The sequence below is a fragment of the Bos javanicus genome, chromosome X (assembly GCF_032452875.1).
Source record: "Bos javanicus breed banteng chromosome X, ARS-OSU_banteng_1.0, whole genome shotgun sequence".
Lineage (NCBI taxonomy): Eukaryota > Metazoa > Chordata > Mammalia > Artiodactyla > Bovidae > Bos > Bos javanicus.
In genome coordinates, this window is record NC_083897.1 from 63,178,197 (window position 1) to 63,203,445 (window position 25,249).

Below are 25,249 nucleotides of genomic sequence, written 5' to 3' on the forward strand. Positions count from 1 at the left end.
GGGTAGCACTCTGTAGAATCAAGTCCTCACAGTGACAGAGATGTCCTGACTTGGTTGATTGTTTTCTTGTTTTTACACAAACTTCTGCTAAACAAATTGAGTCCTATTGAAATCTTCCCCACCACTACTGAGCATTTGATTCTCATCTATCCTCATACTTTGCCAGCCTGCTTTTCCTATGTATATTATTTCTTGCATCACTAGCCTGAGGTCCAGCTACTCTGCTCATGTTTTTTATTCCACTGGGGGTGAGGAGAAGGAATTATGTCTCAGACCAATATAAATTATGCTACTGGGTCTTTACCAAAATTGACCCCCTACTTGCCCCTAAAAAGACCTCCATGTCACTCTGTGTTGTCCTTTGTATACTCCATCAACTACACTTAGGGTTCACTGGAGGCTCAGTGGTAAAAAATATTCCCTGCCAATGCAGGAACTGCAGGAGGCTCGGGTTTGATCCCTGGGTTGGGAAGATCCCCTGGAGATGGACATAGCAACCCATGCCAGTATTCTTGCCTGGGAAATCTCACGGACAAAGTAGCCTGGCAGGTTACAGTCCATGGGGCTGCAAAGAGTTGGACATGACTGAAACAATCGAGCACACACCGCACACTTGGAGCAGCTTCTCACAAGAACTTTGGGGATTACTAGAGACTAAAAGTCTGTGTCCCCCAAATTCCTATGTTAAATGCTAATGCTCAGTGTGATGGCCTTTGGAGTTGGAGCCTTTGGGAGGTGATCAAGTCATGAGGACAGACCCTTAATGAATGGAATTAGTTTTCTAATAAAGGAGGAGAGCTCCTTTGCCCTCTTCTGCCATGTAAAATACAGTAAGAGGATGGTCATGTACCAAATAAGGAAGCATTTCCTTATCAGCCACTGAATCTGATGTCACATTGATCCTGGACTGGCCAACCTCCAGAACTGAGAGAAAAACATTCTGTTGTTTATAAGCTACCCAGTCTTTGGTATCCCTCATAGCAGCCCAAATAGACTAAGACACGTACTCTCCGCAAGAGACAGGTTTTATTTTTTTTTAATAAAAAAAAAAACAAACAGCTAAGGAAGTGTTGGACCTCTCTAACATCTGCTCAATAGACCTCTTCTTGCATCAAGCTACATCCAGAATTTTCTCAGCTAATTATGTCTGCAACTGGAATAGAAATAGCTAATATTGGTCAAATGCCTCCATGTACCAGGTGCTGTGTTAAGCTCTTTAAACGTGTTGTTCTCACATATGCAAGATCAACAAATCAGATGAGTAAAAGGGTACCAGAGACAGATGTAGAACAAGGAAATACAGTATTAATGTGATGAGTGTTATGACATAGAGTGACAAAAGGGTACAGATGAGGGGGGTCAAATCCAGTTTGAAGGGGGCAGGGTGTTTTCAAGAAAAATAAAAAGGTAGGCGAGGAAGACCAGGAGCTGACAGTGGCTCAGATCATGAACTCCTTATTGCAAAATCCGGATTCAAATTGAAAAAAGTAGGGAAAACCACTAGGCCATTCACGTATGACCTATATCAAATCCCTTATGATTATAACTGGAAGTGACAAATAGATTCAAGAGATTAGATCTGACAGAGTGCCTGAAGAACTGTGGACAGAAGTTCATAACATTGTTCAGGAGGCAGTGATGAAAATCATCCCCAAAAAGAAATTTAAAAGACAAATGGTTGACTGAGGAGGCCTTACAAATAGCTGAGAAAAGAAGAGAAATGAAAGGCAAAGGAGAAAGGAAAGATATACCCATTGAATACAGAGTTCCAAAGAATAGCAATGAGAAATAAGAAAGCCTTCCTAAGTGAACTATGCAAAGAAATAGAGAATGGGAAAGACTAGAGGTTTCTTCAAGAAAATTAGAGATATCAAGGGAACATTTCATGTAAAGATGGGCATAATAAACAACAGAGATGCTGTGGACCTAACAGAAGCAGAAGAGATTAAGAAGAGGGGGCAAGAATACACAGAAGAGCTGTACAAAAAAGATCTTAATGACCTGGATAACCACAATGATATGATCATTCACCTAGAGCCAGAAATCCTGGACTGTGAAGTCAAGTGGGCCTTAATAAGCATCACTACAAACAAAGCTAGTGGAGGTTATGGAATTATGGCTGAGCTATTTCAAATCCTAAAAGATGATACTGTGTGAAAGTGCTGCACTCAATATGCCAGCAAATTTGGAAAACTCAGCAGTGGTTACAGGACTGGAAAAGGTCAGTTTTCATTCCAATCGCAAAGAAAGGCAAAGAAAGGCAATGCCAAAGAATGTTTAAACTACCACACAATTGTGAAATACATGCTAGCAAGGTCATGCTAAAAATCCTCCAAGCTAGGCTTCAACAGTATATGAACTGGGAACTTCTGGATGTTCAAGCTGGATTTACAAAAGGCAGAGGAACCAGAGATCAAATTGCCAACATCCGTTGGATCATAAAATAAGCAAGAGAATTCCAGAAAAACATCTACTTCTGCTTCATTGACTACACTAAAGCCTTTGACTGTGTGGATCACAAAAAACTGTGGAAAATTCATAAAGAGATGGGAATACCAGATCACCTTACCTGCCTCCTGGGAAATCTGTGTGCAGGTCAAGAAGCAATAGTTAGAACCAGACATGGAACAACAGACTGATTCCAAATTGGGAAAGGAGTACATCAAGCCTGTATACTGTCACCCCGCTTATTTAACTTTTATGCAGAATATATCATACAAAATGCCAGGCTAGATGAAGCACAAGCTGGAATCAAAATTGTTGGGAGAAATATCAATAACCTCAGATATGCAGATGATACCACCCTTAGGCAGAAAGCAAAGAGGAACTAAAGAGCCTCTTGATGAAGGTGAACAAGTCAAGAGTGAAAAGGCTGACTTAAAACTCAACATTCAAAAAACAAAGATCATGGCATCTGGTCCCATCACTTTATGGCAAATAGATGGGAAAACAATGGAGACAGTGAGAGACTTTATTTTGGGGGGCTCCAAAATCACTGCAGATGGTGACTACAGCCATGAAATTAGAAGACGCTTGCTCCTTGGAAGAAAAGCTATGACCAACCTATACAACATATTAAAAAGCAGAGATATTACTTTGCCAACAAAGGTCTGTATAGTCAAAGCTATGGTTTTTCCAGTAGTCAGGTATGGATGTGAGAGGTGGACCATAAAGGAGGCTGAGCACTGAAGAATTGATGCTTTCAAACTGTGGTGTTGGAGAAGACTCTTGAGAGTCCCTTGGATTGCAAGAAAATCAAACTAGTAAATCCTAAAGGAAATCAATCCTGAATATTAATTGGAAGGACTAATGCTGAACTGAAGCTCCAATACTTTAGCCACCTGATGCAAAGAGCCAACTCACCTGATGCTGGGAAAGATAGAAGGCAGGAGGAGAAGGAGACGACAGAGGATGAGATGGTTGTATGGCATCATCAACTCAGTGGACATAAGTTTAAGCAAGTCTGGAAGATTGTGAAGGACAGGGAAGCCTAGCATGCTGCAGTCCATGGGGTCACAAAGAATGAAAAGACTGAGCGACTGAACAACAACAACAAGGTGAGGAAGGTGAGAAGGGTACTTTTGATCAAAGGGCAGAACACATGCAAGGTTGCCAAAGTTTGAAAGAACATGGTATTTTCAGGGTGGCTGGGCAAGAGAAACTTGGGTGGTGATGGAAATGATGGTCGGGGTCCCTATGGACCATGTAAAGGAATCTGGGGTTTATCCTTAAGGCAGTGGGGAAACCATTGCCAAACAGTGAGAATGACATCAGATTTGCAGTTTTGAAACATCACTTTTGGACACAGAACAGGAGACAGATTAGGGCAGTCGTGTGCAGTATCTTAAGGAATAGAGAGAGAGAGAAAGTCAGGGGCTGTTTTCTATAATCCAGATAAGAACTGATACTAAGGGAAAGAAGATAGATTATGGGGGTCTCACTGTATACCTTTGCTAGCAGTATTTATCCCTTCTGATGACCAGCATTCTTATAGTTTGGGGTTGACATTACTATGGTCGAATTCATTAGATAGCCATTGTTTAAAAAAAAAAAAAAAAAAAAAAAATATATATATATATATATATATATATATATATATAATGTCTCCTCAAATAAACTACAAGCTCCTTGAAGACTGTAATCTTGAGTTCTGTGAATTATGTACAGTGCTCCATTCACCATCTTGTATACAGTAAGTGTCCAGAATATGCTTATTGAGTGACTGTTATCTATTTTTGACATAATATTCAAGTACTTAAAAGTGCTAAAAAGCCAGACCTGGCAAGCTGACCTACCTCAGAACTCTGGAGTGAATGCACCCTCATTCCAGCTATTGACTTCATGCCATATCAGCAATGCCAGCTTTGTGTATCATCTATTTCCTTCCAGGTTCCATTGGTCAATAGATATAGGCCATACACACTTTCCTGAGATCCAGGATCCCTGAGCAATAACCAATGCCTTGTCTCCCAGGTGGCTCATTGGTAAAGAATCTGGAGACACAGGTTCGATCCCTGGTTTGAGAAGATCCCCTGAAGGAAGAAATGGCAACCCAGTCCAGTATTCTTGCCTGGGAAATTCCATGGACAGCAGAGCCTGGTAAACTACAGTCCATGGAGTCACAAAAGCGTTGGACAGGACTTAGAGACTAAACAATAACCAATGCCACAAATAATACAATATGTATATAGCACTTTACAAGCTAGTTTTTCCATTCATTATCTCGTTTAATTCTCTTTTGTTTGTTTTATTCATTCATCAAGTCTAAGTCAGAGGCAGGAATACTGTTATCAAGGAAGGAAATGAGCAGCCAGATGAAGTGTTTGACCAAGATTTTCACTTGGTCAGAGGGTAGAGACAGGACCAGGCCCATGTGTGCTTGGCAAGTCTGCAATACAGGGAGAAGGGCCTGGGACGAGGATTACAAGGAACTGTGTTTGAAACCATGCCCTGTCATTTACTGAATCTCTAGGCAAGGCATTTAACCTTTCTGAGTTTCAGGTCCCCCATGGGGAAAATAGAAGTGACACCACCTACCTCTCAGAGCAGCTGTGAAGATCAAATGAGATGACACATATAAAGCACTTAGCATGGCACCTAGAATGATCAATATTTCTCAGCTCTGTTTTCTCTCAGCTAAACACTTTTCAATTAATGCACTAGTTCCCAAAAGTGTCTAGGAAGAGCTTTACAAAAGAGCTTTACAACACAGATTCCTAGGCTCTACTCCAGATGTACAGAATTGTTATCTTTCAGGGGAGGGCCCAAATGATTCTGATGTACAGTGCACTGGGGAATCACCTAAACCAGATCATATTCAGAGCTTTTAGGTAAAAAGTAGGAGGGAATCAACATTTATTGAGAATCTACAGTATGCTCAGTGCAGTGGTAGGGGCTTTCATTTGAAAGATACATTTGTACACAATTCTTTCCAGTTCACCTGGATGGTGCTTGGAGAAGATGGTTTGGAAAAGTCATGACACAATAGACAGACATATATTTTCACCCCTGTATCATTAACTTAGCCAGAGAATTGATTTTAGCATGTGTAGAAGTTGTCCCCGGTTTTCTTTCTGGTTCCCGCCTTTGAAACACATTTCATTTTACTTAAAAAAAATTCCTTCTGGCTTAGCCTAATGTATAATAATAGCAGTTATCATTAACATTTACTGAGTGGAGACACTGTACTAAATGTTTTAGGTATATAATTTCATTTTATCACAAGAACCCAGTGAAATGGTTGCTGCAGTATTAACACCACTAATTAAAAAATTATACCCACCTTACCACCTAACCTGCCTCTTGAGAAATCTACATGCAGGTCAGGAAGCAACAGTTAGAACTGGACATGGAACAACAGACTGGTTCCAAATCAGGAAAGGAGTACATCAAGGCTGTATATAGTCACCCTGCTTATTTAATTTATATGCAGAGTACATCATAAGAAACGCTGGACTGGAGGAAGCACAAGCTGGAATCAAGATTGCCGGGAGGAATAGCAATAACCTTAGATATGCAGATGACAGCACCCTTATGGCAGAAAGCTAAGAAGAACTAAAGAGCCTCTTGTTGAAAGTGAGAGAGGAGAGTGAAAAAATTGGCTTAAAACTAAACATTCAGAAAACTAAGATCATGGCATCTGGTCCCATCACTTCATGGCAAATAGATGGGGAAACAATGGAGACAGTGAGATACTTTATTTTGGGGGGCTCCAAATCACTGCAGATGGTGACTGCAGCCATGAAATTAAAAGACACTTGCTCCTTGGAAGAAAAATTAGGACCAACCCATACAGCATATTAAAAAGCAGAGACATTACTTTGCCAAAAAAGGTCTGTCTAGTCAAAGCTATGGTTTTTCTAACCGTCATGTATGGATGTGAGAGTTGGACTATAAAGAAAGCTGAGCGCCGAAGCATTGATGCTTCTGAACTGCGGTGTTGGAGAAGACTCTTGAGAGTCCCTTGGACTACAAGGAGATCCAACCAGTCCATCCTAAAGGAAATAAGTCCTGAATATTCATTGGAAGGACTAATGCTGACGCTGAAACTTCAATACTTTGACCACCATGTGAAGAACTGACTCATTTGAAAAAAAATAAAAAACAAAAAACCCTGATACTGGGAAAGATTGAAGGCAGGAGGAGAAGGGGACGACAGAGCACGAGATGGTTGGATGGCATCACCGACTCAATGGACATGAGTTTGAGTAAACTCTGAGAGTTGGCGATGGATAGGTAGGCCTGGCGTGCTGCAGTCCAAGGTGTCGCAAGGAGCTGGACACGACTAAGTGACTGAACTGAACTGAATTAAAAAATGGTTTCTGATTTTAAAACAAAGGTTTAGGATACAGTATAATCCTTAGAGTAGCAGGGAAAGACAAACACTCATTAAAGGTGAGGAGAACAAAGAAAGCCAATGTAGAGGTTTATAGAGGGAAATCGAGTGGAGGAAAACGGAAACAAAGAAATGAAGCGTCAATAATGTTCTTTGACCGGAGGACCAGAGGCAGGACTGGGAAAGCGGCAGAGAAAAGAAGAAATCCGCCTGACTTTACTGCCACCTCATGGTGGTCTGATGTATAGACAACTGGTTCACAATTCAGCCTTGTTTCTATGAGCCTACTAAACCCTCTCCATCACTGACTGGATGGACGTGAGTCTCAGTGAACTCCGGGAGTTGGTGATGGACAGGGAGGCCTGGCGGGCTGCGATTCATGGGGTCACAAAGAGTCGGACACGACTGAACGACTGATCTGATCTGATCTGATCTGAAACCCTTTCCAGGACACTGGATAAGGAAATAAAGCCAAGTGAAGCTGAGGACCTGCCCTTGGGGACTTTTTAGAGCTTGTCTCCCTCCAGGTGGCGCTAGTGGTAAAGAACCCACCTGCCAATGCATGAGACTTGAGAGACACCGGTTTGATCCCTGGGTCGGGAAGATCCCCTGGAGGAGGACATGACAACCCACTCCAGTATTCTTGCCTGGAGAATCCCATGCACAGAGGAGCCTAGAGGGCTACAGTCCATGGGGTTGCAAAGAGTGGGACACGACTGAAGTGACTTAGCACACATGACACTCACTCTGGAGTCACCAGGCTAGACACCACCCTAGAGATTAACTACTCTAGGGGTAAGCACCCTCCTTTCATATGGGGAATTTCAGGAAAGACAGAAATGTCTATAAGAACCACCATTTTTTCTATTGCATTCAAAATGAAAATAGCTTAGCATTCCATGAGATGTGTAGAATCTCATTAAGTTTGTCTCTATTTTTAATAGAAGATGGTCAGTGAAAAAATTTGCCCTGAATTTTAGCTACTGAAATGAGAGGGAGGAGGAAGTTAACAAAGCAGCTTTCTCATGTTTTATCACTTACACTTGTTGGGCATTGTTCTCATAAATCAGGTTCAAGTAGACTTTGTCATTTCATGAACGAAACCATCTCTGAAAGTAGATAAAATTATCCCCACTTTAGCCATAGGGAAATAGGTGTAAAGAACTGAACTCTGCATGTGAAATCTATAAAAGCCAAAATCATTAAAAAAAAGAATAAAATGGTTACCAGGGGCTGGGGGTGAGGGAATAGGACAGATGTTAAGGATACAAACTTGCAACAAATATTAAATAAGACCTCGAGATCTAATACATAGTACAGTGAATATAGAAAACAATACTGTATTATAGTCACCAAACTTGCTAAGAGACTAGAACATAATTATTCCAATCATTACAAAGAAATTATAATTACACAATGTAATATAGGTGCTAGTGATCACTACAATGGCAATCATATTATAATATATAAATGTATTAAACTAACATATTGTACAGCTTATATTTATACAATGTTATATACCAAATGTATTTCAATTAAAACACACAAAAAATAAAGAACTAAATCACTTGGCTATGCCATCACAGTAAGATGGCAACATAACCACTCTACAATTTGTTCATTCTACTCAATGCAACATTTAGAGAATGCCAAGAGCATGCCAGGTACCAGGGATCCACAGTTGAATTAAGTTTCTCCTTCATCCACTGATTCCCTCCTTCCTCCTCCAGCTTAGCCCAGCTTCCTCTCAGGGTGGAGACTCCTCTCTGGGTGGAGACTCCTCTCTGAGTGAACTAAGAGGGCAACTGAAAAACCTTAGGCAACACCTGAACCACAAGTTTTCTGGAAGGACTGGCTGCCCAGGGCATTCTAGTTGATGCTGCCCATCAATGAGATGCTTTTGGCAATGCCTTTGGCCAATCCTTGGACTCCACCCCCATGTTGTTGTTTAGTTGCTAAGTCAAGTCTGACTCTGTCACCGCATGGACTGTAGCACACAAGGCTTCCCTTTCCTCCACTATCTCCCAGAGTTTGCTCAAATTCATGTCCATTGAATTGGTGATGCCATGGATGACCGATACTAAAAGGCTCCTTTCTTCTAGGAGGGTTGCCTTAAGTAGATTGGCTTATTTTGTCACTATTTCTGGTTTTTAAGAACAAAGTAAATATGAAATTGGATCAAATGTCTCCCCACAAAGGAGGTGGGAGAGCCAGCACTGCATGACTGAAACCCTAAGACACCATTCCCATGGCTGACACCATTGGAGGCCTAGAGAAACACTTCTCTAAATCGGTTGACTTATCTCCTCAGGAGAAAAGATAATTGCACCCATATGCCGTTAAGGTTTTTGGATTGTGCTAATGCTCATGTGGAAGTGAGAAACTGTTTAGAAAAACAGGGAGTGTATCTGGCTGGCAGGAAGGTTTAAATAAAAAAATAAAAACATATTATTTAACTCATCAAATTCATCCCACATGAAGCATGTGTGAAGAAAGATAATTGGTTCTTTACATCAACAGCTAAATGTAGATTTGTGGGTTTTTTTTATAAAAGCATGTAATAATGTTGTGTAACATTTTTAGGAAACACATAAAATAGAAGATTTTTTTTAAAAAAGGTAGGTGGGTCATGACAGGGAGCTCAGTAGGTATTTGGGGCCTCTGGTTGTTCATCAGCTAGTCCAAGGCTCTCTATGTCAAAACTGGGAAACCAAGGCTCAGAATGGGAAAGTGACATGCCCAAGTAAGCTCAGGAAAATTAAAACCCAACTGTTCTGAAACCCAGGCAAGGGCTATTTCTACCACACTCTGCTGCCCCTCTGTGGACATGAGCATGTATTAAGCTGTTCTATTGTGCTCTGATGAGCATAAGAACACTCCGTCCCTAAAGAAGGAAACTGGCAGAGAGGAAAGGTAACAGGAAATCCCTGTAAAGTGAAACCATAAAAGCTAAACTCCAAGTCACCGTAAAAGGCTTTGAACTGGCAAGAATGACAGGAAATGATGGGAAAATAGAGGAAATGGGCCTCTGAGAGAGGAAACAGGGAGCGCACACAAGGCCTTTAGGTAGACTCTGTTGTGGGCCATTATCAAGCTGACTGGGTCCCTCCCACCCTCCCTCCCAGAAGTCAAGCCGGGGACATCCTCTCCAAAGAGGCTCTTGAGAAATGGGCTGATTACCTACTAACAGCAGGTTATATTTAGTGCAACCTAAGAAAAGAACTAAAGAGACTCTTGATGAAAGTGAAAGAGGAGAGTGAAAAAGTTGACTTAAACCTCAACATTCAGAAAACTAAGATCATGGCATCCGGTCCCATCACTTCATGGCCAATAGATGGGGGAACAATGTAAAAAGTGACAGACTTTATTTGGGGGGGCTCCAAAATCACTGCAGGTGGTGACTGCAAGCATGAAATTAAAAGACGCTTACTCCTTGGAAGAAAAGCTATGACCAACCTCTGCAGCATATTAAAAAGCAGAGACACTACTTTGCCAACAAAGGTTTGTCCAGTCAAAGCTATGGATTTTCCAGTAGTCATGTATGGATGTGAGAGTTGGACTGTAAAGAAAGCTGAGTGCTGATGAACTGATGCTTTTGAACTGTGATGTTGGAGAAGACTCTTGAGAGTCCCTTGGACTGCAAGGAGATCAAACCAGTCCATCCTAAAGGAAATCAGTCCTGAATATTCATTGGAAGGACTGATGCTGAAGCTGAAACTTCAATACTTTGGCCACTTGATGCAAACAACTGACCCATTGGAAAAGATCCTGATGCTGGGAAAGATTAAAGGCAGGAGGAGAAGGGGAAAACAGAGATTGGATGGCATCACCAACTCGATGGACATGAGTTTGAACAAGCTCTGGGAGTTCGTGAAGGACAGGGAAGCCTGGTGTGCTGCAGTCCATGGGGTCGCAAAGAGTCAGACATGACTGAGTGAGTGACTTAACTGACTGACTGAGTGTGCTAAATGTTTTTATGCATGTTTTACTTCACTTAGCCTTCTAAATAACCTTAGGAAAAAACATATTTTTATCCATCCCCATTAATGGAAAGGCAGAGAGGTTGAGTAGTGCACCCAGAGATGCACAAGTATTTAAGTGGCAGGGCTCACATTTGAACCCAGGTCTTTCTACTAATAGCCTGTGTTGTTATTCATCATGATTTGTACAAGTGGCTCCTTGCTGTAATAGAGGCTTTTTCTGAAAACTAAAGTACTGAGAACATTTTCATTTCAACAACTGGTATCATTATAATGATGATGATGATGATAATACCAGACAACAACTACTGACAGGGTACTATATTCCAAACCCTGTACTAGGTGTTTTGCATGTCTGATATCATTTGATCCTCACAACAACCCCAGGAAGTAGCAATAAGCTCCAAAATGCTGAAAGATTTGCCCAAGGTCACAGAACTAAGGGTGTAGTGATGATAAAGCCCACTCTTACCACTAGGCAATCCTTTCATGGGTTCTTCTCTGGCTCCTACTCTTGGTGAAGCCAATTAAAGGCTTGGTGAAGGTGGCATTAAATGCATCAAAGCTAAAGTTGAACCAAGATAGATTCATTTGTATGGATCAAGTCCATGAAATCTTTATTTGATATCTAGAGTTCAATTAACAACCATCAAAACACCTTTCTCAGCTTACATCTTTCATTTACTTAGTCAAATTTAAGTGTGAGGAAATTTGCACTTGGCTATTGCTGGCAGCTGTTGTCTGACTCTTCCCTTCTTACTGATAGGTGATACATTTAACGAACAGATATTGGATTGCCATTGAGCAATATCTTAGTAGTATATATGAGGATCAGTGGGCTAGTCTCAAATCCCTAGTGGGGACTTGAGAAAGTCACTGTGCTTGTTGGATCTTATTAGCTATAAATGAGACCACTGGTTGATCTGCATGGTCCCTCGCCTTGTAGGTTTCAGTTCAAGCTCATGATTCTTTTTTTCTATTTAAAATATGATTCATTAATTTCTTATTTTTATTGAGATACAATTGACATATAAAATTATGTTAGTTTCAGATGTACAGCATAATGATTCACTATATGCATATATTATGAAATGATCACCAGAGTAAGTCTAGTTAACATCCATCACCACACATTTTTTTCTTATGATGAGAAATTTTAAGATCTACTCTTTTAGCAACTTTCAAATATACAATATAGTATCATAAAATATGACTTCCCTGATGGCTCAGATGGTAAAGAATCTGCCTGCAGTGCAGGAAACCCAGGTTTGGCCCCTGGTCAGGAAGATCCCCTGGAGAAGGGGATGGCTACCCACTCCAGGATTCTTGCCTGGAAAATCCCATGGAGAGAAGAGCCTGGTGGGCTACAGTCCATGGGGTCATAGAGTCAGATGTGACTAAGCAGACATCATTAACTATAGTAATCATGCTATACATCACATCGCTAGTACTTATACATTTTATAAACAGAAGTTTGTACCTTTTGACTCCATTTACCCATTTCACCCAGTGCCCACTCCTGGCCTCTGGCAACAACCAACCTATTTTCGGTATCTAAGAATTTATTTTTATCTTTTGTCGTTGGTTGTTTTTTTCAGATCATACAGTACTTGTATTTGTCTGTCTGACTGATTGATATTTCACTTAGCATAATGCCCTCAAGGCCGATCCATGTTTTTGCAAATGTCAAGATTTCCTTGCTTTCTAAGGCTGAATAATATTCCTTTGTATACATTTTCTTTATACATTCATTCATTGGTGGACATGGTAAGGTTGTTTCTATGTCATGTCTACTATGAATAATTCTGCAATGAACATTGGGGTACATATATCTTTTCAAGTAAGTACCTTTGTTTCCTTTGAATAAATACCCAGAAGTGGAATTGTTAGATCATATGGTAGTTCTATTTTTAATTTTTTGAGGAACCTCCATACTGTTCTCCATGGTGGCTATACCAATTTACATTCCCACCAACAGTGCACAAATGTTCCCTTTTCTCCACATCCTTACCAACACTTGCTATTTCCTGTATTTTTTGATGATAGCCATCCTGACAGGTGTGAGGTGATATCTTACTGTGGATTTTATTTGCATTTCCTTGATGATTCGTGATGTTGAGCACCTTTCCGCGTACCTGTTGGACAACTGTCATCTGCACGTCTTTTTTTTTTTTTTGAAAAATGTCTATTCATACCCTCTGACCATATTTAAATTAGATTTTTTAAATTATTGATTTATATGACTTCTCTCTCTCTACATATATATACACACACACACACACACATATATATGTATATATATATATATATATATATATATATATATATATATATATAGGATACTAGCAGCTTATCATGAAGAAGGCTATGGCACCCCACTCCTGTACTTTTGCCTAGAAAATCCCATGGATGGAGGAGCCCGGTAGGCTGCAGTCCATGGGGTTGCTAGAGTTGGACACGACTGAGTGACTTCACTTTCACTTTTCACTTTCATGCATTGGAGAAGGAAATGGCAACCTACTCCAGTGTTCTTGCCTGGAGAATCCCAGGGATGGGGAAGCCTGGTGGGCTGCCGTCTATGGGGTCGCACAGAGTCGGACATGACTGAAGTGACTTAGCAGCAGCAGCAGCTTATCAGATATATGATTTGCATATATTTTCTTCCATTTGGTAGGTTACCTTTTCATTTTGTTGATGGTTTCCTTTGCTGTACAGAAGTTGTTTAGTCTGATGTAGTTCCACTTGTTTAATTTTGCTTTTGTTGCCTTTGTGTTCGGGGTAAAATTAAAAAAAAAAAAAAATCATTGTCAAGATCCATGTCAGGGAGTCTACTGCCTATGTTTTTCTGCTAGGAATTTTATGGTTTCAGGTCTTATGTTAAAGTCTTTAACCCAATTTGAGTTACTTTTTATGTATGGTGTAAGATGTGGTCCAGTTTCATTCTTTTGCATGTGGACATCAAGTTTTCCTGATACCATTTATTGAAGAGACTACCCTTTTCCCATTGTATATTCTTGTTTCCATTATCACAGATTAACTGACCCATGTGTGGGCTTATTTCTGAGCTCTGTATTCTCTTCCATTGATCTATGTGTCTGTTTTTACCCCAACAGTATACTGCTTTTGACTACTGTAACTTTGTAATATAGTTTGAAATCAGGAAGTATGGTGCCTCTAGCTTTGTTCTTCTTTCTCAAGATTGCTTTGGTTATTCAGGGTGTTGTGTGGTTCCATACAAGTTAATTTTTTCTTTAAATGAAGAAAAAGAAGAAAGTCAATTCCCTAAACTTGACTGGTGGGTAAGAGCCAGGTAAGTGATTTTCCAGCAGGGTAGAGCAGTCACTAGGGGAGGACTGGGACCCCAGGGCACCTGGAAGATGGACTGAGAAATAGGAGAGCAGATCCTAGAAACAGGAGAAGGTTGGAAAGAAAGAGTTCAAACTTCTGGAAGGCAAGAGGGTTGAGATATATTTTGCAACTGTAAGTTTTTATTTTGAGATCTGTATCTTCCCTCTCTGCCTCAGATTGTTTATCTGACACACACACACCCACACACACCCAAACACATACACACACATACAATCTCTTTCTCTCAGGAACATAAAATACACATAAGGAGTAGATATCCCAGAAGACCAGAGAGAGACCTTAGGTAGACTGCATATGATCTTAGAATTTGGAACACAAAAACTCTTCTATATATCTTTATATCTTTCTTCTATGATCAAGTTTTAAAGGACCATTTAGGTGCCTTTATGATGCAATTCAAACCCAAAGGCACTTTAAAATTTCCCATGAATATTCATTCCACTGAAAGTCTTTGAGAATTCCATCAGGTCCAGCCACTGCCTTATTTATTTGTACTCTGATTACACTAAAAGACTGATAGGGAACTCAGGCTGAGTCCAGGTGGTGGGGGTAGGGGAGAAAGGATGCAATACTGGGTATTTTCCATGGTGTTTCTGACATTTGTTTCCAAAAACAATAGAGCTTAAGTGTATTTTAAGGGGAAAAAAATCTCAAATGATTCAAGACGCACACTCACCAATAGAGAGGGGGAGAGTCAATGTAGTACACACAGGACAGTGAATCAGGACACAGGCTCCACTCATAGTTCTGACTTCAACTTGCTGTGTGACCTTATTCAAATTGCCATACCTCTCTATATCTCAGGATTTCTTCATTATAAAATAGGCATATTGCCATCTTCTGTGCATGCAATTTTCAGGATCAGATTAGCTCATATTCATGAGAAAACATTGCAAATGTGATCCATTCATAAAGTACAAAGAGACCTTACCTTAGAATCACATGCTAAAGATAACACAATGGTTTTATAAACTTGCTTGAAAACAGCAATCTGACATTAGAAGTATTTAGCTTCTCTAAATTCTCAATGGGGATCATTTGTATATGCAACACTTATAGGCCATTGGGTATGAAGGAATCCCATTATAGTTCTGTAGCTCTAAGAGGATTTGAATATCACAGCAAAGCTGAAGTATGTGTATTAGGACATCAGTTGAAAACAACTGAAATCTCTGCTTCTGTTGTCCTTCCTATCCCCTTCATCTCTCTCAGACCAGTCAGGGTAAGAAGCTTTGTTCCTTGGGTAGGTTCCATGTATTTCTTGGCTCTGAGTCTCTCCCTTCCCAAACTACAGAGCACATAGTAGGGTACAGAGCCTAGAGCAGAATCAAAGTAATGCCATCATTTGACTCTACTCCCCAGGACATTCTACTTTGTTAGGAAGCCCATCACCTATTTTAAGTCAAATACTGTGCTAGGTCCTTCAATACACTTTTTCTTATTTCATTGCTACTACAACACTCCATGATTAGCCCACCAGGCTCCTCTGTCCATGGAATTTTCCAGGCAAGAATATTGGAGTGGGTTGCCATTTCATTCTCCAGGGGATCTTCCTGACCCAGGGCTCAAACCCACATCTCCTGCATCTCCTGCATTGGCAGGCAGATTCCTTACCACTGAGCCACCTGGAAAACCCCGTGGTATCATTAGTATCCCCCATTTCACAGAGAAGAAAACTGAGACACAAACATCAACTGACTTTACCCCATAGGTGGCAGAGCCTGGATACCAACCAAGTCGTTTGACTCCAAACGCTATGATCTTCCCGTATACCATGCTGCCTCTCAAGGAAAAGAGAACAAAAGCCTGGACACTGGACACTCAGGGTACTTTTCTCCTAGTTTATCATCCATCCTCACAATATCTAAGGTATGTGAGGATGCTTCCACACTACCTGAATTTCCAGAATATTAAAGAAAGGTCTAAGAAGAAAGGCTGTACTTCTAGCATTGGCATTCCCAAATCTTGGTATTCACAAGCTTGGTATTCCTGTCGCATCATAAAATATTTCTTTTAAATTCTATTACATGTTTTACCATTGCTCCTGGCACCTCTGTATTACAAGGGAACAACTGCTAATAGAATTGTCATTGTCATGTATGCTTTGCCAGTTGACTAGAAATGGGTCAAGAATGGCACAGGTTATCTCATGTTTTTAGTATTAACCAGGAAGCTGTATATTGTCACCCTGCTTATTTAACTTATATGCAAAGTACATCATGAGAAACGCTGGGCTGGATGAAGCACAAGCTGGAATCAAGATTGTCGGGATCAATAACCTCAGATATGCAGATGACAAATGGCAGAAAGTGAAGAAGAACTAAAGAGCCTCTTGATGAAAGTGAAAGAGGAGAGTAAAAAAGTTGGCTTAAAGCTCAACATTCAGAAAACTAAGATCATGGCATCCGGTCCCATCACTTCATGGCAAATAGATGGGGAAACAGTGGAAACAGTGGCTGACTTTATTTTGGGGGGTTCCAAAATCACTGCAGGTGGTGACTGCAAGCATGAAATTAAAAGATGCTTACTCCTTGGGAGGAAAGTTATGACCAACCCAGACAGCATATTAAAAAGCACTACTTTGCCAACAAAGGTCCATCTAGTCAAGGCTATGGTTTTTCCAGTAGTCACGTATAGATATGAGAGTTGGACTATAAAGAAAGCTGAGTGCTGAAGAATTGATGCTTTTGAACTGTGGTGTTGGAGAAGACTCTTGAGAGTCCCTTCAACTGACAGGAGATCCAACCAGTCCATCCTAAAGGAGATCAGTCCTGAGTATTCATTGGAAGGACTGATGTTGAAGCTGAAACTCCAATACTTTGGCCACCTGATGCGAAGAGCTGACTCATTTGAAAAGACCCTGATGCTGGGAAAGATTGGGGGCAGGAGGAGAAGGGGACGATAGAGGATGAGATGGTTGGATGGCATCACCGACTCAATGGACATGAGTTTGGGTAAACTCCGGGAGTTGGTTATGGACAGGGAGGCCTGGCGTGCTGCGGTCCATGGGGTCTCAAAGAGTCGGACACAACTGAGTGACTGAACTGAACTGAACTAAAGGAAGGTCCTAATATAGGGGCATGTTATTGGAAAATATGGACAGCAAATGCGAGCCTCAGAAGAATAAGAGACATGAGCAGTTGGAAGAATGCAACAGTGAATCAAACAAGGAACTAGGAGGACTTGACTCAAGCAAAATTCTGTAATTCCTTCATCCCTATGGATTCACAGAGCACAGTGTTTAGTGCACTAAGGAGAGGGGCACTGTTGTCCTTAGGCAAATATATGGTGCAGGAGAGAAGGTTAAATAAAGGAGATGAGAAAAGTAATGATCCTGTGGTAAACACAATCGAAGGCCATCAACTTGGGACAGAGACAGCCATAAACAAAATTTCCCTTTTGGGAACTAAGTCCTTAGCGGTGGTGATTGGTGCAGAAAATTGCCAAATGATTACATGAAACTCACATCTCCAGTTTTTCACTCTGGTATTTTATTGCTACATTAATCAAAGCAGCAACTGATTCTATTAGAATAATATTATGCCCATACCAAAATCCAGCCAACATCTCAAGAAATCTACAGGTTAACAAATACAGATGTAAAAATCCTTAGCAAAATATGAGCAAACCAAATCCAGCAACATATAAAATGGATTACATACCATGATCAATTAGGATTTGTCCCAGAAATTCAAGGTTGGTTTAATATATGAAAGTCAATCAATAAATACATATGATTATCTCAGTAGGTGTAGAAAAATCACTTGACAAAATTCAGCACCTTTTCATAATGAAAACACAACACTAGGAATAGATAAAAGGGAACTTTTTCAACCCAATGAAAGCCATCTATGAAAATAGCCTATACATGTATGTTCAGTCACTTCAGTCATGGCCAACTCTTTGCAACCCTATGGACAGTAGCCCATCAGGCTCCTCATTCCATCGGATTCTCCAGGCAAGAATACTGGAGTGGTTTGCCCTACCCCCCTCCAGGGGATCTTCCTGACACAGGGATCAAACCCATGTCTTCTGTGTCTCCTGCATTGTAGACAGATTCTTTACTGCTGAGACACTGGGAAAGTCCAAAAATAGCCTAGCCAACATCAGTACTTAGTGGTGAAAAACTGGATGATTTACCCCTAAGATCACAGATAAGACAAGGATGTGCACTCTCACAAGTTCTATTCAACATTGTCCTGGAGGTTCAAGCCAGGGCAATTACACAAGGAAAAGATTGGAAAGAAAGATGTAAAACTTCTCTCTTCTCAGATGACATGATCAGGTATATAATAAATCCTAAACAATCCACTAAAAATCATTAGAATTAGCAAAGGTGTTCTGCAAGGTTGCGGGATACAAGGTCAATCCAGAAAAGTCATTTATATTTCTATACACTAACATGGGCTTCCCAGGTGGCACTAGTGGTGAAAAACCCACCTGCCAATGCAGGAGATGAAAGAGACCCAGGCTCGATCCTTGGATTGGGAAGATCCCTTGGAGAAGGGTATGGCAACCCACTCCAGTATTCTTGCCTGGAGAATCCCATGGACAGAGGAGCCTGACTACAGTCCATAGGATGGCACAGAGTCAGATACGACTGAAGCGACTTAGCACACACACATACACTAACAATGAACAATCCAAAAATAAAATTAAGAAAACAATTCCATTTACAATATCATCAAAAACAACAGAATACCTAGGGATATATGTCAGCAAACAAATTGTAAGACCTGTATGAAGAAGTGAAGTGAAGTGAAGTCGCTCAGTCGTGTATACTGTATACTGAAAACTAAAAAATATCATAAAAAGAGATTCAAGATAACCTGATTCACTGGAACATCATCTTGTGTTCATGGGTTGGGAAACTTAATATGGCTAAAGAGGTTATATACTCCAAATTGATGTATAGATTCAATCCAATCTTCATCAAAATCTCAGCTCACTTTTTTGCAGAAATTGACAAGCTGAACCTAAAATTCACAGGGAAACACAAGGAGGCCAGAGTAGCCAAAACAATCTTCATAACTTTAGATTTGGCACTACTAATTGTATTCTTAGATATGACACCAAAAATACAAGCCACAAGAGAAAAATTAGATAAAAGCAGATTTCATTAAAATTAAATAAATTTGTATTTCAAAGGATGTCATCAAGAAAGTGAAAATACAACCTACAAAATGAGAAAAAGTACTTGTAAATCATATATCTGAAAGGGGTCTAGTGTCCAGAATACATTAAGAATTCTTACAATTCAACAAAAAAGGGCAAATAACCCAGTTAAAAATCGGCAAAGGATTTGAATAGGCATTTCTCCAAAGATATAGAAATGGCCAATAAGTAAATGAAAAAATGCTTAACATCAGTCATGAGGGAAATGAAAATTAAAGTCACAATGAGATATCATTTCATACACATTAGGATGGCTATAATTTCAAAAATGTAAAATAAGTATTGGTGAAGATGCTAGAAAATTGGAACCCTTGTACATTGCTGGTGGAAATGTAAAATGATGCAGCCACTTTGGAAAACAACTTGCAAGGTCCTCAGAAGGCTTAAATATAGAATTATCATTTGACACAGTAATTCTGTGCCTACACCCAAGAGAAATAAAAATAGATTTCCATACAAAAATGTGTACACAAATTGTTATAGCAGTATTATTCATTATAGCCCCAAAGTAGAAAGGCCAAAGTATACATCAACTGCTGCTGCTGCTGCTGTTGCTGCTGCTGCTAAGTCACTTCAGTCATGTCCGACTCTGTGTGACCCCATAGATGGCAGCCCACCAGGCTCCTCTGTTCCTGGAATTCTCCAGGCAAGAATATTGGAGGGGGTTGCCATTTCCTTCTCCAATGCATGCATGCATGCTAAGTCGCTTCAGTCGTGTCTGACTCTGTGCAACCCTATGGACAGCAGCCCACCAGGCTCTTCTATCCACGGAATTCTCTAGGCAAGAATACTGGAGTGGGTTGCCATTTCCTTCTCCATACATCAACTGATAAGTGGATAAATAAAATATAGCTACACAATTGAATATTATTCATCCATGAAAGGCAGAAGTACTGATACAAGTTACAACATGGATGAACCTTGAAAACATTATGCTAAGTAAAAGGAGTCAGACCTACAAAGCCACATGTTATATGATTCCATTTATCTGAAATGTCCAGAACAGGCAAATCTAAATTGACAGTGGTTGCCAGGGGCTGGGCACAGGGAGGAATGAGAAGTGGCTGCTAATGGGTAAGGAGTTTCTTTTGGGGATTGTGAAAATATTCTGAAATTGGATAGTAGTGATGATTGCACAACCATGTGAATATAGTAAAACCCACTAATTGTACACTTTAAAAGGGAAAATTTTATATCAATAAAACTGTTACTTTTTTAAGTTAAAAAAATAAACTTTACTTTTTAGAGCAGTCTTAGGTTCACATCAAAGTTGAGCAGACAGTTACAGAGATTTCTCCTCTGCACCTTGTCCCACACACCCGCAACCACCCTCATTGTCAACATCCCACAATGGAGTGGAAAATTTTTTGTAATTGATGAATCAAAATTGACAAATCATAACCACCCAAAGTCCACAGTGTATATTACAAATCACTCATGGTATCATACATGCAATATGCTTGGACAAAGGTACTTAGTCACTCAGTTGTATCCAAGTCTTTGCAATCCTATGGACTTTAGCCTACCAGGCTCCTCTGTCCATGAGATTCTCCAGGAAAGAATCCTGGAGTGGGTTGCCATTTCCTTCTCCAGGGGATCTTCCTGACCTAGGGATTGAACCTGTGTTCCTGCATTGGCAGATGGATTCTTTACCATTGAGCCACCTGGGTGTGTCCACCATTATAGTAGATACTCAGTCTGACAGAATAGTTTCACTGCCCTAAAAATGCTCTGTTAAAGCCATTATTTGTTTTAAAAAACAACAACAACAACAACAACAAAAAAAGTAGAATTATAGGAGTAAGAACCCAGTAGGAGATGTGTGCTAAATCTTCAGCTTTCTCTACCCTGGTTAGCAGCATCAGTGTCTTGCTTCTTTTTTCTTCAGTCCCTGCCCCCAAAGTTTCTTTTTGAATTTCTTTACTCCTTCCTTCACCTATGGCAGAATCATTGTGTTTACCAGTCAGCCCCACCCTGAGCCAGGAACACTGGACATGCATTCTAGGGTCTTCATTTTGTCACATATTCTCTACAGCCCTTTCCTTATATTATGTTTGTACAGTAAACAACTCCCTCCAAAAATGAGTCAGGTAAGGCTCAAAAAACAGTCTGAGGCAACAGAGAGAAAAGGGAAGTATGGGAGCATAAGCTACTGCGAATGGGTGGCCTCGTTGTTCCAAAATCCTCTACTACAATTGAAAATAATCAAGGAAACCTAGACATTCCATCCTGGTAGTTTGGACAAGTATTTTGAAATCTTCCAGGTAGAGTCTAATCTATTCCCAATTCACAATAATGAACTCAAGCCATTCTCAGAGAAGTTGGCAACCATAGAAGAGTCCAAAGTTATTTCTGTCACCCATTTTAATATTTAACACCTCTTGTCATTAACATGCCAGTAACAATGTAAAAATGCCAGTAACAATTCCCAATGTTTAACTTAGGTTCCTAATGCATGATATAAAACAAATTACCTCTTGTTATATGCTCAGTGGAGAGTGAGAAGAGATACTATTGATTTGTATTTGGAAAACAGTTGCCTAGAAAGAAATACTAATAGAGTCTAGGACTTATTCAAAGGATGACAGATCTGCAGTCTCTAAGCATTTAGAATCCCTCTGTAGATAAAACTGAAACTGTTAGTCACTTAGTCATGTCTAACTCCTTGAGAACCCATGGACTGTGGCCCACTAAGCTCCTCTGTCCATGGGATTCTCCAGACAAGAATACTGGAGTAGGCTGCCATTTCCTTCTCTAGGGGATGCTCTGGACCCAGGGATTGAACCCAGGTCTCCTGCATTGCAGGCAGATTCTTTACCATCTGAGTCACCAGGGAAGCTCTCTGTAGACAGGGTTGCCCTAAATCGGTCACAGAACTCTGGGTAAAAGTACATAAGGGTGTGGTAAGACATCGTTAAAGAAGCAGAATTTATGTTCAATCCTTGTAAATTATCAAGGCCACATGAGACTGACCAAGATAGCACTTCCCACAAAGCTAACACAATGAGAGACTCAGGCAAGCACCACTAGCAAGTACAGGCCCCTCTAAGAGCACTTTGAGAAACTGATTCCCCGTCACTGCCATCTTGCACAAACCATCTTACCTAACTGAAATTGATTGGAGACATTCCCACATGTTTGCATTATTTCCGGGCTATTCCATCCTAAAGGGTATAATGCACAGCCTGAACTTATCAGCAGTCCTAGAAAAAAAAAAAATACACACAGGCAGAAAAAAATACAACAGGCCTCTGTCATCCCAAAATCCCCTCTGGATTAGCTCAGCTCAAATTCTGCCTCTTTCACTCAGAGTTTACCTTTCCTCTTTTAACCTAGATTTCTATGACACTATCAACTCAACAGGATGTCTTTACTGTGTCAGAGGTGGTGAGCTGCAACAGATAGTAAAGGGGCCAAATCATAAAAAATGACAGTACTGGGGATTGAGACCAACCAATGTACTTTTAACAGCCAAAATGTTTTTGCCAATGATTCACATGGCTGAGTTGGCTTCTCCAACCAGAGTCCTTTTCTATGTTGGTCTGATTTACAAAGAACAGCAAGGTAGAGACAGCTACTTGTCCCTACAATTCAGCCTTTTCTAAGAGTCAGGTCAGTCCCTACTAGTTGAAGATAGGTCATGATTTCTGTAACTTGAAATCAGTTGCCAGACTGAGATCTACACAAAGTATACACATTATGTAGGCTTCTACTGGTGAGCAGGGGACCACATCCCCTCCTCCAGAAACACTTCGAGAGACCATTCCAGATTCATGCTAAGCATTCCTACTTTCTTTAGCTTTCAAAACCTTCCATTGTGTCCCTTGCCTTCATCTCATTTTGTTGAGGTCATTTAATTATTAGAGGGCAACTCTGTGCAATCTTAGTGATAACATTACTTTTCTGACCAGAGATATAAATCTGGGTCTACTTGTTGGCATTGCCTTTTAAGGACATTTGCATCAACTACAGCTCTTGTTTGCTGCCTAGGTTTACATTTTGTAACCTGTGACCCACTCTCCCTTGCCTTTGGTGATCGTGAATTGGACTAAGCATTGGCATCTGACACAAGAGCAACCAAATTAATTGGCTGGCCAGTAATGGGTGATATATCATGCTCTGAAGAGAACAGCTGGGCCAGATTCTTGTTTCTGGAAATGTTAATCAAGGAACACAGAAACGTTGTGCTAGTTAGCAGATGGAGCAGAAGATAGGAAAAAAACACCAGGAGGTAAAATCAAGTCTGTGTCAAGCTGAAGCCAAGTTCAATCCAAAGTTATGAATAGACATCAGTTCTGGGTAAGCTGAGCAAACTGATTGGTAAAAGAAGAGAACACAGTGGCAGAAATCAGATACACCATGAAGGGAAACTCCGTACTGTTCCTGAAAGAGTTAGGGAATTCAGTTCTTGTCAATGGCTTTCCAGTTCCACTTTTCTTATGTTATAATAAATCCCCTTTTTCATTGGAGAACTCGAGTCTCTGCTACTTACAACCAAGAGAGTCTAACCACAAGAACACTATACTTGAGTGCTACACCACAGGTCATGGGATGGTCACCTACTACGAGTGTCGATGCAGAACCTAACATAGTATGCTGCTGCTGCTGCTGCTAAGTCACTTCAGTCGTGTCCGACTCTGTGCAACCCCATAGACAGGTTGATTAATGGTGACTGAATGGCATATTCAGAGGTTCCAGAAATGTTCCAGACAGTGAAAGGCAGGCTGCTCCAGGAACTGCTGGCCTTACCTTTGTTTCTCTTTCCTCAATGAGGAAGATTCTCTGTATACACTCTGAGAAGCTAATAAGCCCACTTTGCCTTCAGCTGAAGCCTTTTTGAATAAGATCTTAACATACTCGCTAAGCTTGTCAGCAACATGGCAACATGCTGCTGCTGCTAAGTCACTTCAGTCGTGTCCGACTCTGTGCAACCCCAGAGACGGCAGCCTACCAGGCTCCCCTGTCCCTGGGATTCTCCAGCCAAGAACACGGGAGTGGGTTGCCATTTCCTTCTCCAATACATGAAAGTGAAAAGTGAAAGTGAAGTTGCTCAGTCATGTCTGACTCTTCGCGACTCCATGGACTGCAGCCTACCAGGCTCCTCCGTCCATGGGATTTTCCAGGCAAGAGTACTGGAGTGGGGTGCCATTGCCTTCTCCAATGGCAACATGAGCTGTTCTCAATATTCAGTGAGGCCAGAGAAAAAGATATGGACCTAAAGAAAAAACAAGAAGAGTTTAAATAGGAAAACAGAAGGAGCTTTCTGATGGTGAGAGAGCGTTTAGAAACTAAAAAGAGTGACCAAGTAAGGTTAGAAATTCCCTTCAGTGGAATGCTTAAAATTAGAAGACATTCTTATCTGTCTGATAGTCTTAAAGGAAATGAAACTGGTCACTCAAAAGACTTTTCTAGGCTCTGGAATTTGTCCAGTGGCAATGGAACAGCACTCATTTTTTTCTTACAGCAGATAAAGTGAAATCATATGATATGAAGAGGTATGCACCAAAGTATGTGATCCCAGAGTATATACAATGGGTTAAGGACAGAACTGGAAATGAAACCTCAGCCTTTTCCTGCTTTCAGTGTCTACCCTTTGAGAGAAGAGTTAATAAAAAAATGAGCTTTCCCACACAGAGTAGGAAGAAAAAAACACATGTTTATAAAAAAACAGCAGTTCTGTATTCCAGCCTCCACACTCAGATCTCTGGGATGGGCATGAGCTCTGACTTTTCAAGCAGGGGCCTGTGTTAGCTAAATGCCTTTCCCGACATGGCAGGAGAAACCTTCCACCTTCTTCAGCCCTCCTGCTCCTTAGACCTTATCATGCTGAGAAGTTCAAGTCACAGATTACCTTTTCCAGAAACCTTTCCTCACCATCCCCAGTGCCTAC

General features: G+C 40.6%; 1 protein-coding gene across 1 annotated transcript in view; it reads right to left on the reverse strand.

Annotated features, from left to right (window-relative positions):
* The window catches only part of LHFPL1 (LHFPL tetraspan subfamily member 1), a 61,396-nt gene that overhangs the window by 17,375 nt on the left and 18,772 nt on the right, over positions 1 to 25,249 (reverse strand). The window contains exon 3 of the mRNA XM_061409516.1: positions 22,464 to 22,562. Within this exon, the coding sequence (XP_061265500.1) occupies positions 22,464 to 22,562 (99 nt within the window). The remainder of the gene's footprint in view (positions 1 to 22,463; positions 22,563 to 25,249) is intronic.